At 40.5% G+C, this 17,606-nt stretch overlaps 1 protein-coding gene across 1 annotated transcript in view; it reads left to right on the forward strand.

Moving 5' to 3' along the window:
* fand (Pre-mRNA-splicing factor SYF1 fand) overlaps positions 1-17,182 on the forward strand; it is a 106,789-nt gene extending 89,607 nt beyond the window's left edge. The window contains exons 18-23 of the mRNA XM_075878532.1: positions 385-494; positions 818-1,021; positions 6,826-7,012; positions 10,640-10,748; positions 16,011-16,123; positions 17,051-17,182. Of these exons, the coding sequence (XP_075734647.1) occupies positions 385-494; positions 818-1,021; positions 6,826-7,012; positions 10,640-10,748; positions 16,011-16,123; positions 17,051-17,109 (782 nt within the window). The 3' untranslated portion in view covers positions 17,110-17,182. The remainder of the gene's footprint in view (positions 1-384; positions 495-817; positions 1,022-6,825; positions 7,013-10,639; positions 10,749-16,010; positions 16,124-17,050) is intronic.
* Positions 17,183-17,606: the final 424 nt, after the last annotated feature.

A 17,606-nucleotide genomic window follows, 5' to 3' on the forward strand; every position in this document is an offset into this window, starting at 1 on the left:
TGCTTACAAAGCAACGAGAATAAAGTGGATGTAGTCGAGAGGAGGCGAGTGCCCGGGCCATCGAAAACTGATGCTTTGGGTGGTGGCACACCATCTAGTGAACATTATTGGAATCACCAGAGAGGACGCAGTGACTAAAGCAATGTACACTGGCAATACTGGTGTACTTGCAGACTGCCGCCGCCAGACAATGCACGAGCATAGGAAGCTTGCTGAGCAAGCTCCTAAAATAAATCAGGTCATGCGTCATCCTGTGAGTGTCTTTGTTTCTTTGTTTGTGCCTCATATCATATCTGGATAGATAGGGAAGAACCCAGTATAGCAGCATTCAAACTCTTTGACGACTCAAAGGAGTGCTTCATAATCTTGGTTTGTTTCTTGTAGCTTTGTATCTTCTATATGCCAAGCTGGAGGAAGAGCATGGTCTTGCACGCCATGCAATGGCCATTTATGATCGTGGCTGCAAAGCTGTGCTGCCTGAGGAACAGTTTGAAGTAAGTCATTATTGGTAATGCCAGGCCCAAATCTAAATAAGCTGCTGTGCCACTGATATTGTTTGGTGTTTGTGTTCAGAAGTACGGTTCAGTGGTCAGCTTGACACTCAAGCAGTCAAGCATGCTTTCTTGCACTTTTCTTTATCGTAAAGCTATTTTTATTAAAGAGCAATTTTTTTAATGCCATGCAGATGTTCAATCTATCGAATTGAAATTTTAAAAAGCTATATGAACCATGGAGTTACCTTTGATACAAACAGTATTTCTATTAATGTTTTTTTCCCAACACTGTTTTCTTTTTTGCCTATGTAATGCTTTTTCAGATGTTCAATATATACATCTTGAAAGCAGCTGAAATATATGGATTGACACACACCCGTGAAATCTACGAACGTGCCATTGAGCTTCTGCCAGACACCCAGGCTCGACTCATGTGCGTGCGCTTTGCTGACCTTGAGCGCAAGTTGGGCGAAATTGACCGTGCTCGAGCCATATATGCACACTGCAGTCAAATGTGTGATCCACGGGTGAGTGTCATGTGCTTAGTTGTTAGTTACTACCACAGTGGTAGGTTGAAAAAAAGAACATATGAATTATTGGATGTAGTAAAGTAAATTATAAAAACTTCACACTGATACTTGTAATGAATACATGCTTGTAGCGCACTACCACATAGTATTGTTGGATTCTGCTCTGATATAATGAAAGCTCACTCAGTGAAGTAAATTTATAGGAACTGCAAAACAGTTTTATATTATGCAAAGATATTGTAACCCCTTGAAATAGGGGGCATTCATGATGCTGTTTGTTGGGCACCATCGCAAAATCATCTGCTAGCGTCTCTATAAGGATAGACCACGGAAAGGCTGAGTGAGTAAGTGAGTGAGTGAGAACAACTTAGCCGCTCTCATTGGCGGAGATTTCGGATTGAAAAAATATGGTTCTTTCTTTCGTCATCTAACGCTGAATGGTCAGTGAACCTCACCAGAGAACACTGTGCTGCCACAAATCGATGAGAATGCAATAGTTAAGCTCTGCGCGCTTCATAAATAAGCCAACGGCAGCTGCATGAGGCGCATCGCTTTGCAAAGCCGAACAGCTGCTCTCTAGTGGCATGTGCGTCCGATCTGAGATAGGCATTCAAGAAAAACGTTCATTGCAGAGGAGATGGAGTTCTTAAACTTTGCACATGACATTGCGCAGCAATACATCTCCATTGTATTTCCCACTGCAATCATAATAACAGGCTATATCGAAGTCGCACTCTTTCTGCGCTCCCTGTGCAACACCATGCTGCATTTCTCAGCTCATGATTTAGCCACAGCTATCTACACCCTTCGCAATAGCATGTGTCATAGTTTTTCAAAAATAAACAAGGCATGGACATGTGCATAAGCGAAGTGCTACCAACCAAACCAAAATAGCGATCGTGCGTTTCGACTGTTTTAAAGGGACCCTGAAACGGTCCTTTGAAGGTTTGTCCTCAATTTGGCTAGAGAATCATCAAATCATTAGCACCACAAGTTTAGCGGCACGCCATGTATGAAGGCCGTTACAGACAATCATATCTATACCCTCCTTCTCAGCCCTGCCTAGCCTCTTCAACACATTAGACGTGCTGGCATCCCTGGTAATTACAGCACTTTGATGGGCACAATCGATGGTTTGATCTTCGCCCAGTTATGGCCTCTAAGATAGCCCACCGACAGCTTAAGCGCAGTCTCGGCAGCCATCACACAGTGTACCCGGCAGCTCGCATGCCATCTGGCAACAGAGACGAAGATCGTGGAATGGGTAATATCTGCTCTGACAGGTACCGCCATCCTACCAGCCAATCTTCCGAGCATTCCACAGCCAATCCAGCCAATCAGATCAGGAGCGTGGTTTGTTGTCGTGCTACTAGAGGATGTCGTACTGCTAAGAGGCAGTTGAAAACGCATTTGGCTGAGCCGCAGGGATCTGCAGCGATTTGCAGCTTTAAGGCATTGTAATAAATTACACAGTTTACGCAGCGAGCTTAAATCAGTTTGTAAATTACACTTGGGACTCAATCTACCAGCCCAATGTGTTTGCAAAAAATAATCAAAAATATTTCAGAGTTCGTTTAATACACGCTGGTTGCTTATAATACCTTGTGATGGTAATCTATCACGTAGATTGAGTGTTGTTGTTCTGGTGTTCTGGAACGCTATATGTGTGCATTCATTGTCTTTCTAAAATGTCGTGCTCTTTGCTTTTGCATGCTAGAGAAGCGTGCATTATTGTGTGCCGTGCACTATAGCAGACAGCATATCAAGATGCAAGTGTTCGGGATCAGCAGAAAGTTGGGCGCGATGATCTGCCAAACAAATAACTGTATCTGCAGTACACCCTAAGAACATGTACAACTTCTTAACTGAATGCTTCGTGTTAGCACTGCATGCTGACTGAAAGAAGCAAAAGAAAAGAAAAATAAAAGTGGAGGATGTAAGGCAAAGGGCAGAAGCAGCATGTGAGGCGCGTGGACTACTTACTTCGGCACACAGAAAATTGATGCACGCTGCCTTGCGAAGCTTGCAGAGAGGTGGCTGTGTGAATTTCGCAACCGTGTTTCATACGGCAGCACAGATTTGTCACGGTTGTTTGCAGCAGCGTCTGTGGCTTTGCTTATACATGTGTAAATAAGTGGTTCATGCTTTCATCGATCTGCAACACCGACAAGCTATGTTGATTAACCATGGTCGCTCGTGCTGGTGCAGTGTCAGCCGTCTCTTTTAAAGCACATATTGTATCGTAATATATGTTGTTCTTAAGTGTAGGTATGTTGTATTCTAGCAAATAAATTGCATGGAGAAATAAGAATTGAAATTAGAGTGCTTTTGCGCGTGCCGGTCACTCCGAAGGTTCCAATCTTGTTGACGAAACAAGTATGTTTTTTTCTTCGTTCATGTAACTGATAAATTCAATTAAAATTAGTCCTACCTTGTTTCGGCATTGTCAGGGCTCCCTTGTTGCCTGAACAGTGCACCAAGAAATGGGAAGTCATTACAGAACGAAGGTAAACTATCAGTAGCTTGCACAATATGGCTGTGATATGCGGCAGGTTTCGTTTTTGTGCCAATGGGACATGATGGATTGAGCTTACGGGTTTAACAGATGGTGCTGTACATTCTGAATATCCCTGTTTAGATGTACCAAGCAAACAAATTGTGTGCCTGCTTGCCCTTTTTTTTTCCTCTCTCTTTCAACTTTCCTCATGCAGGAAAGGTTCAATAAATGCAGGTCATGCTATACTCTGAAATGTTATAGATGCTCAAGCTCACTAGAGCACACACTTGACTTTAGCCAACCTGGAGATGCAGCTTGCTCTCTTGGTTTATTAGTGTGAAGTGTGTCTCTTCTAGTCGAAATACTTTTGTGGATATTTTGTATTGTACTGAAAGTAAGCCTATTCGTATTTATTTCAAGTGCTTTACGTTTTCCTTCTTGTGTTAATATAATGTTGGTGTTTTTCCAGCTCGCTGGTATGTATGAAGTCTTAAGAGCTTGTGTGGAGTGATGTGAATTTCTTAGATGTAAGATCGCCATCTTTGATAAAATTGACTGTTATGCTGTCTTCTTCGGCGACTTTTTATGGGACATGCCTTGTTGAGTCCTTTTAACATTATCAATCATTACACATGGACCTACAGTGTGTAGTTCAATTGTAATTTCAATCAAGGCTGGATTACTTTTTCGTAAGATTTACAGTTCCGAGTGCAAATGTTCTGCCACTTTCACTATGTCATTGCAAATTGTCTTCCAAGAAGCCATTCACACTCTTTGTCTAATGGTAGTGCAGTGCACTCCATTGCTACAATCAGGAAGAAAGTCTAAAAATGTGGTCTTTATGACCGTAATTTTTACATTGTCCTAATCAATGTAAATATCCAATGTAGTAAATGTGACCAGTATCTTAAGTGGACTGCTCTGTTGTTATTACTTGACAAAGATTGTTATTTTGTCATTGCTTATTAAGTACACACTACTGAGCATACTGTACATTACATACCTGCTGAGCCATCTATGGTTCTTTGCCAAAATGAATTCATGTTACTGAATAATGATAGTTATGAGCTGGGTATCACTGGTGCAATTCAGTCTACCAAGGAACCCGCTGCGGGCTATTGCTGCCTCACCTTCTTTTTTTATTTACTTTTTTTTTAATCATAGTTAGGTTAAGTGCAATTAAGGTAGGAGAAATTTTAAATTGCTGCACTTTGTATGTCTTTTCACTTAGGCAGCAATTTGCACACTTGTGCCTGACAGCACCATGTGGTTCATAGTGTGTTATTGTGTGATACTGTTTGTTCTCCAATACTCTGCATTGCATAAACAATACTGCAGAAAAATCCTTGAGCACATAGTGACTTGTGCAGATCGATGGAAAAATGTAAAAATGAATGAGCCTAGTGTTACATTGTGGAAACGATGTGGTGACAGTGTGTGTTATTTGTTTCTTGGTGAATTCATGACACAAGAAAAGAGTTATCGGAGTTCAAAAAATGTTAGCACATGGCAATCTTTTACCAGTATATCCCAGTAACCATCCTAGCCCTCCACTTGAGTTACAGAAGCTGGACTGACTTTTTTAATTGCAATGGGAGGGATACATAGTTCCTTCTACACCACTGGTCAACAAGCATCATGCAAACCCACCTGCTACAAAAGGCGTGCATGGAAATTGTATGGCCTGCATTTTCTGAAGTAGTAGGTGGTGCAGAGCCAAGAACTTATACTTGTACCGGGAAGATATCAAATTAATTATGGAAATATGCTATGCTTTTTAAACTACTGCAGACATTGTAATGTGTTGATGACACCTAGCAAAAATAAAGTGAGGGCTACTCAAGTAAGCCGCCTCACTTTTGTTGCTCATTGTTTCAGTAATGAATCGTAATGTTAAAATGAATTGTATTTTTCACCCTGGCAATGATTTTTTCTGTATAAAATTAGATCTTACTTTGTGGAAATGTACTGCATAATTTTTTGTGCTGTAGTAATATTACCAGCGCCATAGCTTGGATACAATATTTAGAAAGTAGAGTTGTGAGTTAATAGTCTCTAATGGTGAATTATAATTAGTGCTAATAATTACTATGCAACTACAGTAAGAAAGTAATTTGCTGGTCAAACCTTATATTCTGTTTGCATTTAGTGACCTCTGAAAGATTTTAATACTGACATGCTATTACAAAAGCAGGTTATCAATATTTGGTTATAATTTTTGAAGGCTGTGGCATTTCGACCACAAAGGCCGATGATGTGTACAAGTCTGCATTAATGAGTGCATTCTTTGGATTGACGTGATAAGTCACGCAGTTGGTGACCCTGCCTAGTACATGAGTGGGACTATTTCTTTAGTTGTAGAGGCTACTGCCACGCTTTGGTCATCTGAGCGGGGCATCTTTCTAACTGTGGTGTTCATTTCATCAAATGCATTGATGGAGTAAGGAGCATTTATTTTCCATTAATTTTCGTGACCAAAAATTTTTAAAAATTCATTAAATACATTTATTGACTAAAGCCCCAACCGCATGCACGCATTTTCCTTGTGACAGCAACAAGCGAAAGCGACAAACTTTCTCAGTCACGCCGCAGCAACTGCATGTCTCAGCAACAAAGTGTCATTGTTGCTTGAATGAAAACTATCGCATGCATACCCATGAATTGCAAATAAAAAGTTTAAAAGTTGGTTGATGACAACATCCGAAATTTAATACTCTCTTGTGTGACATAAGGAAGCCACAAAAGCTTTTCACGACCTTCTTTTTTCACAATCTTTGGCTTAATTGCGACAGGCTGCACAGAAGCGTACGCTACAGCGGCTAAGACGCACTTCACGTAAATATTTTGCTTTGTAGCAAGTAACCAAATTGTCACTAGCTACCATCGAGACATCGAAAGAAACCTTCAACAACGGGATTTAAGACAAAATATGGCCGCTCTCTTACTCTGCATGTGAGATAAGAATGTAAAAAAGGTAGTTAATACCTTGCCTTCCTTGAAGTACATGCGGATAACAAGCATCGAGAGCAAATTGCAACCGAAGCGAGGACCAGGGGCGCAGTCATATTGCCAGAAATCGCCATGCTGGCTTCCAGGAGACAAACAATCTTTTCTAGTTTTCCAGAAAGGCCTGACACGACAAACGGCGACAACGCATGGGCCTCTGTGACAGCAAATCTTGTTGCTCGTTGCTGTTGGGAGAGGATCGTGTGCATGCGGTTAGGGCTTTGAAATTCGACTCCATTCAACTCCTTACCTTTATAACGAACATTTAGCTCAGATTTTATGCATTTTTGGTACACAGACAACAGCTGACTTCTGGAACACATGGAAGGAGTTTGAGGTGCACCATGGTAATGAGGACACCATGAGAGAAATGCTAAGAATTAAGCGCAGTGTACAGGCCATGTATAACACCCAGGTCAACTTCATGACAGCTCAGATGCTGAGTGCAACTGCCAGGGAGACAGCAGCTGCAGGAGGCATTGAAGGTGAGTGTTTAATTGCATTTGATGTCTTTGGCCATTTATTAGTGTTTTCAGAAGCAGAATATATATTGCTGCTCCTTTTCTTATAAATTGTGATAAACTGACCCAAATAGACTGTTTATCATTCATTTTAATTTTGTAAGAAATAATAATTATTGTACATGGAATGAAAATGGTGCAACATCTAGACCTGCTAAAGCTGTGTTGGGCATTATTGGCAGTGCCTGCATGCAGCAGTGAACTAACTTGAAGCAATGATATAGGATAGGGACCCAAAGGAAAGCAAAGGCAAAGAGAATGTGAATTGTAATTGTAATGACTGCTTTTATGCAATCGCATACCATTACAGAAACAAAAAAATAGCATGCTGTACGAGACAGTCATTTTGTTACAGGCTTATTTGAGCACTCAGCGGGACGTTAAAAGAAGAAAACAATTCAACAATAAAACAATAGAAAGGAAATCACAGAGTAAATATGAAAAGTAGAATAAAAGGTACAAGCAAAGCCATAAAAAGTTTCACAAATCAAAACAAGGAGCAGCTATAAAATCAATCATCTTTATTTACACAGGGCTTCAGCCAAACATATAATTCAAACTGAGATTGTTCTTGTGAGCTTTTTAGATCATGCGTACTACATGTGTGGGATAGATGCATAGTGGTGGAGATCGAAGAAGGTGTAACGTAATTACCGTGCATTCGTTTACACTATTTTGTCAGTCATCGACGAATATAGTAATGTTATTTCAGTCTAAGGAGCAAAAAGAAGTATTCAAAATTTTGTAAAGGCAGTGCCAGAAATGTTAAGATGTCAATTGAAAAGAAAAATTTCATTAATCTGTAGCCTAGGGAAATGAAGTTTTTGCTGTATATATAGAATTTCATGCTGATTTCAGCTATGTAATCAGTTCTATAGTAAGTTGCACATTTTTTGTTTTGTGTCATGACAATGTGTAAAGTATAGTTCATTTTAAACAAACATTTTATGCCACTAAACTTTTATGGTTCTGAACTTTTAATGGCTAATACTGCTCTATATTAACTGTAGAATGCAAATAACTATCAAGGAAGTGTGTATACGACATTCTAATCAACAAGAAAAATTGTAATGTGACAATTCTTGGAATGCTCACCCCATACTATATGCTTACTTTAGGTTTGTAATACTTATACATACGATATCAAATTTTGAAGGAGATATTTACACTCTACAAATTTTTAAAAAATATGTAGGGAAAAATTCATTTCGATCAGGCTATCAGAAGTACCAAAAATATGATTTGCAAACTTAAACTTAAGAAGGCGAATACAGCCCGAGACAGTGAAAGAGACCAACAAAACGCTGATTTATAACCAAAGTTTTATTCCATACATGGGGGTTATATAGCCCACGCAGCATGAAAAGAGGGAGAGGATGACAGTGACGTGGAACTTTTTTTAATGAAATATTTTTCTGCGTCTCAAAAAAACTGTGATGAAGCATTCATCCACTTGACAAATACGCAACTTCCCTAGTGGGGAGCACTAACGAAGGTACACTCACACACATATCACCTTTCTTGTCAATGTCTCCTCCGTATCTTTCACTGTCGTGTTTTCGTGCTGTTTTCTGCCTTGTTCATTATGTACCAACCAGACCAAGTAAGCACTTTAGTAAAACTCAAGAAGTTGCCCAAAACTGGATTTTGAGAAAAACTTGTTTTATAGGTACTATAAATGAAAGCTAATCTATATGAGACAGATGTGTTCTTTAAGATGATTTCTTCTATCTTGAGAGCTTGTCAATCATGGTTATTTTGAGCATATGGCTTTAGTGAACTCCTCATGCAAAATGCAATGGCAAGCAGCCAGGCGACAATTTTCAGGGTACTCTAGACAATGAGTTTTTTTTAGTTTTTAATGGCCACCTTGTATGCTTTAACTTACTTTGAGTTTATTTACTATATTCAATTTTTTTTATTGTGGAAGTAAATAAACTAAACTTCTGAGAGTGAATAAAAATGAAAAATGTGTAGTTAAAAAAACAAACTTCCGTTTTCTATTCGCATCTCTCCTTAAGTGTGGTGTTTTTAAGTACTATTGTTGAACAAATTAAATCGTGGGCTTTTTATCTGCCAGAGCCAAAATATTATTATATAATACATACCGTAATGGGACACATACTGTAATGGATCATTTTTTGGCTACCTGCAGCTCTTGAACCTGCACCTAGATACCTAGATCTAATTGCAATGTTACTTGCACATTTTGTGGTCATATTGATCTGTGGCCACCATGTTTTTATGTGCAGCCGTGTCACATCAATAGTGCTAAGGTGTGCCAGTTTTTTTTTTTTTTTTTAAGAAAATAAAATTGTGTGAGATGAGCATGAGCTGTAATTTCATGCTAAAGCATACTGTATACCGAAGAATGGTTGGTGATGCTATACACTGTATGTGTAATAGTAGATTCTGTATAACACAAGACACAGATACAAGTTCTCGGTGACATATATAAGAAGAAAGTAGTTTGGTCACTATCAAAGCTTTTGCTAAGATATTTAACAGAGACTATACAGAAAAGTAGTGTCGTTGCAAGTGCATGTAGAATAGTCGGACCTGTGTGAGAGTAATAAATGTACTAATTGCATTTTCTTGAATACATTATGAAAACATATTATGTGGGTTTTTAATGTGTTTGCATTGATGAAATTACTTGCAAACCTCACTAGTTGGAGGAGGTCTGAAATTGTTAAACATTTGGTCACTCACGATACCAGAATAGTGTCATCATGCAAAAAATGAGTCATTGGTGCTGTGACGGAAATTTAATTATTGGGTATCTTATAAGAAAGCATTTAATGCAAAACCCTCAGAAACACCAAACTTTTGTCTTTAAAAAGTGCACTTTAAAACCGTCCTAGCAAAACATGTTGGCTTTTATCTCTTGAAGGGGCCCTGCAAAACTTTTCTAAGTAACCCGTAGATGACCTCATTGCCTCATGAATTGACTGCAGTAAAAAAAAATTTAATCTGTCAAGTACGAGCAGAATTGCAGAGATTTGTCGCACGCTGTAATTGCTTTTGCGCTTTTCTTGTCCCGAGGAATGCACTGGAAGCAATGTTATTTTATTTGAGTGCTTTTGTTCAAGGTTCTGTTTTGATGTGGTTCACATTTGCTTATTTTCTCTCATAATATCAGTATTGAAACATGTTTTCTATGACTGCCTACGAACAGAACTGTCATTTTCTTGTGTGGCTATATCTAGAATTGTCTGTTTTCAAGCACTAAAAGGACAGAACCAATGGTGAAGTCTTACTTTTCAGTGCATCTTGTTCTGGTGACCTGGTGCTGCTGTAGTTTTATTGCTGCTATGCATAAGGTTGCTTGTTTGAACCATCTGGTGGCAATGGTTGAATTTTACTTTTGAATAAATAAAAGCACACTGCATGCTAGGGTTTGGCAATCAGCAAAATTGATCCCTAGTCCTTTGCTACAGCATCCTGTGTTGCCCACCTTCACTACATTAAGAGATTACGAATCCCTCCACCAATTTGTTTGGCCAAGAAAACTTTATGCGAGCTTCTAAATGCACACGTTATGGGAATGTGAGTAAGAATTAAAAAATTATTTCATGACTATGTTTGCAGACGCTCCAATAGACTCTATGCAGCAGTTGGAAGCAGCTGCTAAGTTGTTGGCTGATGAGGCAAGGAAAGACACTGCAAGAATGCCTGGGAAGGACATACTTTTTGTCAGGTAATAACTTTGAAGTTGTCGGTTTTCTGGTATATAATACCTAACCCTTTCACAGCCAGGTGTTTTTTTTTTTTGCTACTACTGCACTCTTCATGCCAGGTTTCTTCTTCTTTCTTTGTTCTGCACGAAATTTTCTGTTAGTAATGCAGTAGGATGCTGCTAAAGGTATGTGAACATTTTATAGGAGATTATCTCGTCTAAACAGTAGGAGCACTACTTACAACCAATCACTGAAAAAATAATTATTTTAATAAATAAATAGTTACTCATTATTCAGAGTCGCTGAGACACCACTTGTCCATTTTACTTGAAGTTTGAATTAGTCAAGGGCTCCTGAAGTTGTCCGTCTGTCAAAAGGCACCTGCAAATGGCACGCTGACTGGCCATGGCTCCTTTTGTTACAGCAATTTTATTACAAGTTGTATCCCCGTCTGGCACAGCGTCCACATATGTGTACGCAACTTGTTTGTACCCGTTCCTCGGACTAGTGGGAAAGAAAGGGCAAGATACATTGCACATAAAATCAATTGAACATTTTGCATCCTCAACGCGTCTTAACACCAAATGCGCTCTATATGACTACAATCGATCACTTTGATGAAGGAATTGCAATGTTTGGCCAGTCACTCGACGTGCCCCATGCCAGGACCAACTTCATAAGTATTATTTTTCATCGCTCAAAATGAGCACAGCCAAAAACAAACTGCGTGTGCACTTTGAGCCTAACGCTTCCTCATTTTTGCATGAATATCAAACATGACAGACTGTAGAATAATTAAATATTTAAACATATGCTAATTAAGATCAATTAGCAATGCTTGCGAAATGACTAATTCGTACCTGAAGGGAATATTTGTTTGTGTGTTCTCTCTATAAATGACTGTGCACAATGACATTATTATTAATATTATTATTATTATTATCATCTTTTTTACAAAATTTGTCTCACAAGTACCAGGAAGTGGTTTAAAGAGACAAAATGAGAATACTCTGGATTGGCAGGTGTGTGGCAGGTGTGTGATTGGTGTGTGTGTCATCACCCGAATTATCGTAGTATTCGCAGTGACCGTGGTAAGATAGTGTCTTGCTGTTATTTGATATTAGCTCACACACAAAGAGCCTACAAGTGCTATAATAATAGGCGCACTAGATATAGGGTTCTCCCGATGTTGAATGGTAGTGATTTTGCTGCCCACCTATATGGCTACTACCTGCGCACCATTGCCCACTTTTTGGCCTTCAAGTTTGGTGTAGTGAAGGACGTTTTGTTGCTTCCGACTGCAGTTGACATTCATTTTTAGGGGCAAAGCTCCTTAGGCCGTGGGTCGTTCCCTCCTCGGTAGTCATATGTAGTAGTATGTAGCCACCTCTAGTTTATGAGCTGCTCAATAGATGGCGTTCTGTGTATATGTCCTTGGGATTAATATAACTAGATGGTGTTAGTGGGTTTCACAGCATATCCACGGAGGGAATGATGATGAGTAGGGCGAAGTGTCCCTCCGTCCGTCTGTCCATCCATCCGTACTTCCGTTCGTCCGTCCATGAGTCCGTCTGCCTGTCGATCCGTTCTTCTGTCAGGACGGACGGACGGACGCTTTGCCCCACTCATCATCATTCACTCCATGAATATGCTACGATTTTTTGGACTTTGTAAGGACTGAAAAATAGTTAAAAAAAAGAATCAGTGCAGAAAGCCAATGCATGCAGTTTTACTTCCTCTTTGGGAAAAATATAAAATGTGCTTGCAGAACACTGAGAAGTAGGCTATGTGTACAACAAACCACTGTGGCACAGTCAGTGAATACATTAGGCTTGATGGAGGCTGCGTCAAGGATTCATTACAACTATGTTTTAATCATTAGGGTATTTAAAACAGGTTTATATTAATGATGATTTATGGACAGTACTCCGTGGACACTGTTGTGTATAGTTGTATCCTGTGGCAGTGGCTTTATCCATGTGTTTGTTTCAGTGCATAGCATTCTTGCAGTGCAGATATATCAAAACGTTTATTTGAAAAAAAAAAAAACAAGGAAAAAAATAGATACGGGGAGCATGTGGGTGGGGCCCCTATTCCAGGGCCCCACTGGCTTTAGCGGCCCGCTGCGCCTGGTCGAGGAGCGCTAGTTGCACTCCCAGATCCTCGCTGGCGAGCAAAGTCTCCCACTGCTCCCTTGGGGAAATTTTGCCGGCTATTTGCGGCGAGTTAATTTCGGTTGGCCTTTTCTGACAATCCCACGTGATGTGGGCGAGAGTGGGCCTGCCTCCGCACCACGGACAACTATCGCTGTACATCGCAGGGTGAATGGCGTGCTTCAACGAAAGATTTGGATATGTGTTTGTATATGGCGCCAGTCATAAGAATTCCGGCTGGGTAAAGCTGTGTGTGGTACACTGTACCTTCATCGCTCAAGCCGTTGGTTTTCAAGGATATCTCGCGGTAAAAAGGGGCTGTCGTCGGAGTGGTAGGCCGCTCGGTCGGTTAAAGCACGAGCTTCGCCGTCCGCTCTTTCATTGCCATCGAGTTGCAGTGCAGAGAAACTAACTTTCAGGACCATTTACAATTGCAAACGGGTTGAAAGATCATTGTTATGGCAATGATTGTGACCCTGCAACACTGAATTTGACCTGACTATCGTTGCTTTAAATAATGCAGTTTTGGACCTGCAATCAGAGTAGAAAGTTGAAACCATAATGTGTCAGAGTTTGAGCCTTGTCCTGAATTTTAGACGTAATTTGTATACATTATATCTATGTGAGGATGCCCCCGTCCCCAATTCTGAAATATCGACTTTAAAATTTTCTGTGTAAGACTGACTAGGTATGGGAAGACAGGGCTTCAAATCACTATAGGCTATAAGTTTCTTATTGTAGTGCAATTCTTGAAACTTGGTTTCATCGTCTACTTTTCTGTCACATATATAAGACAGTATTTCAGGGTATTGGCTTTCAGTGTACACTACACTGTCCTAGTTGCCTCACACAATGACGACGATGATTTGGACATTGCTGCCTCCTTAAGTACTTATAATGGAACTTTTTTTTTTTTTTTTTTTTGCAAACATGCTACAGGAGCAAAGAAATGTCAGTAGCTGTGCCTTATCAGTAGCGAGTGTGCAAGGTAGCAATGGATTTTCTGTCGGTTGGCCGCAAGAGGATATTTCACGAAATTACATCTGATGTGGCACTTTATGTCACACATAAAGCAATGTCCATTTTTCCAATTAAATGAGCACTATGCATTTAGAACGAGAAGGGAAGGGGCAATGACCACATTGCCTCTACGTTAAAAACAGCTCAGCCAGGTGTGGCTAGTAGCTTTCTTTCAAATGCATGAGTCAACCATTGCCTTCATTATATTTTTTCTGTGACACTGCTCTGTATTTACTAGGGCTTAAACTCACGGTTCCTGTGGTGGAAGCTAAGTGGCCTGAGCTGCCATTTTGCACATTGTTTTTATGTTCCTACATCCTGTCATTTCCGCCAATAAACTTTTTCCCTGCAGTACAACAGCATAGGCAACGTTTGCTTTACTCCTAATTAACTGTGCCTTCTTGGTGCTGTGGTGTAGTGAACTGCGGTGGCTGGCCTTGCGCGGACTTGAAAGCATGTTTGGCTGACAGAAGACATATTTTTACATTTTGCATGTTACTAATCATCTTCAGCTTGCGTGGAAAGTTGTTTCTGGCAAATGAAGTTGGCAATTTTAAGCAAGCATTAGGTAACTGCAGGACCATCACCTGTGTGAAGTGAAAACAAAGGTGACAAAGAATGCCTATTGAAGTCAGCATGACGATTTCCTGTTTTACCAACTGGGAGTGACTCGACAACACTGGGAACAATGGGTTATTGGTCGGGGCTCATAAAGCTAGCACACATACCGTATTTACTCGATTCTACCGCGCCCTCGATTGTAACGCGCACCCGATTTCCACGGCGGAAAAAAAAAATTGAGACATCGATTACAACTTGCACCCATTTTTCTCGCCGGCCTGCTCGATCACACCACTCGAAAAAACGACTCCTTTCCGGAGCGTTTTTCATTTAAATATGAGGTATGGGGGGAAGCTTGTGCCCATCTGACGTGTAACAGAGCATTGCCGTCACTGTAGTTTTACCGTGGGCCGGCGTCAGCACGCGAACTTGCTTCGCCCCCTTCTTCTCGACGGTTGCGGTGCCAGGCATATCGAAGTAAAGAGGCGCCTGATCGGCATTCCCGATTTGCCCAAGCAGGTAGCCGTTGTTGTGCCGCAAGTTTAGGACGAACCTGTGAAAACTGTGAAGCTTTTCATCGTACTTCTCCGCAGAACTTTTCGCATATGCCCGTTCAATTTCGGAGGGAAAAGCCTTTCCTCTTCATAAAGTTAGTTAGCCAGCACCTGCTCGCTTTAAACTAGCTCCGCATTAGACCTTTTTCTAAGGCTAACTGCTTAGCCCGCACTTGGAGCAGTTCTGTCGTCATGGGCCGCTGTGCCGCTCGCTGCTCAAGCACATACTCGTTGAGCAGCTTTTCGATTTGCGGAAACCGACCCTGCTGTGGTCCACTAAAGCCTTTGCGTGAAGCTTTGCTGTCAAAAATCTTCTGCCTTTGTTTCCGCCAGTCCCGCACGCATGTTTCAAAAACTCCGAACGACCGCGATGCGGCCCGATTTCCGTCCGTTTCTGCACACGCGATGACTTCTCTTTTAAAAGCGGCATCGCGGTGCACTCGAGTTTTTGGAGTCGGCCCTTCCATGCCGTCAATGCTAATGCACTACAAGATGACGAACTCCTCAGCACACGTACGAAGTGCCGCAGATGGGAAACACATAGGCAGAAATGACCGACGCGCGTAGGGGGCGACCATTTTGAAAATGCCGATGGCAATAGAATGACCGTATTCAATTTTTTTCGTACTCGATTCTAACGCGCGTGCGATTTATGAACTTGCTTAACCAGAAAAAAGGTGCGCGTTAGATTCGAGTAATTACGGTAGTTGTTCCCAACACACAACCTTCTCACCATAAGCGGAGAGTTTTAATATTTCCGAAGGGGGTGGGACACCCAACTTGCTTTTCCACATCCACATTTCTCTTTCTCCACACGTGCATGTGCAAGGGGGGGGGCGAGCCCCTTGTACTCTCTGCCTATGCTTCGGACACTCAGTCTCACAAACAACAGAATGTGGATAAATATATTAACAGTGTACTTACATTTGGTTGATGCATAATAATTCATATTTAACAGATGTACTTATCAAAGTGAAAATTTTTGTTTTTTAAGGGGTGGCACTACGGAAGATGAGCAGAGCTTAGCAGAACGAAGCCGTACTACAAACCCAGATGAAATCAGCATAGATGATGAAGATGGCTCCGATGATGACCAACAAGTTGAAGGTGAGCTTGCCGTGGCATTTAAGCTGCATATAATGTGTTATGTGTGACTAAAATTTAGGCATGTGTAGCTAGGTGACAATAGCTGGTATTCTACACTACACAGTCACTCAGAACAGCATAGTCAGGTATGTTTGTAGGCTCATGTCACATGTGCATTTTTTCGCTTCAAGGAAAAAAAACTGCGCCATTTCTTTGCAACTTTATGAGCATTAAAATACAGAGAACAGCATTCATAGTTGCTTTGGAGGAGAGAATGGAAGCTCCACAGTTACCCACAGGGGTTGTGCATGGTATGAAAATGATGGTCTGTATGCCAAAAATGAATGAGGGTCTCTCACTTGTCAGTGCCATTGACGCAATAGACTAGTGTCGAAAATGCGATTTTTTTTTTAGAATAAGACGTTGGATTAGGTGCGTTAAAGTATGTTTTAAAAGTGATGAGTTTATCAACATGAAAAGCCTCTGAGCGTTCTCCGCAAGTTGGCATGTGTTGTCGGGCATTCCAGGAGGCTTTCTGCATAATTAACTGGATGAAATTGCAAAGCATAATATTTAAAATGAAGCTGACTCATACACGAGAAACTTCAGAACAGCTCTTCTGTCTTGCTTATGCCCAAGCATTACTTTTAGTTCTTGCTACGAGTTAGAATTGATGTTTTATTCTTCACTTTTTCATGCTTGCTTTTGGGATCTCAATTATATCTAATACATTCGTTTAAATTCAGAATCCACTATTGAAAGGGGTACAGTAAAGTTGAAGGAAAGGTTAAATTTTTTTTTTGCATTTATTACATTGTAACCATTGTCCACACTCGAAACCATCATGATTTTTGGGAAGGTGACCCAAGTAGGTTAGAAGTTGTGTTGTTTGAAAATTGCGTAAGTTGCCAAATTTACTTACTCTTATTTTCTTTTGATGTTTTGCAGAGGTGGCTGTGGAACAAAGATCTGTTCCAGAAGAAGTCTTTGGCGATCTCAAAAAATAAGCAGCGAAATTATAGCCTGTCAGATAATGCTTGTGCATTGCTGTTGGCAGCAATAAAATAATTTTATTCTGATCGCACAATTTTTCATTTAGCATAGTATCTGTGCACGCTTTGTACATGTCAGGGCAAGGGTAAATGGGCTGCTCTGCTGGTTGGTATTGCATTTTTTAAAATGCATTTGGAGCACATTGCACAACACAGAAATTTTCAAAAGTTTCCAGATCACTGCATCTAATTATTACGAATACTTTAACTTAGTCAGAAATGGCAATCTTAAGTTTCTCATAAAAATTGTAGGATGTTAAGTGTGACTTCTCTGTAACATTCTATAGATAATTTTTTATAAAAAATTTAAGATTACCATCTTTGACTAAGCTACCGAATGGCGCAGCGATGAGGCTCTGAACAACGGGGATCCCTCAGCCACGTACTACAATGAAATCACTGAGAACTTTTATCTGAGAAGGCAAAAGTATCCGCCGCCAAACATTAGACTG

This window comes from Rhipicephalus microplus, chromosome X (genome assembly GCF_043290135.1).
Source record: "Rhipicephalus microplus isolate Deutch F79 chromosome X, USDA_Rmic, whole genome shotgun sequence".
Lineage (NCBI taxonomy): Eukaryota > Metazoa > Arthropoda > Arachnida > Ixodida > Ixodidae > Rhipicephalus > Rhipicephalus microplus.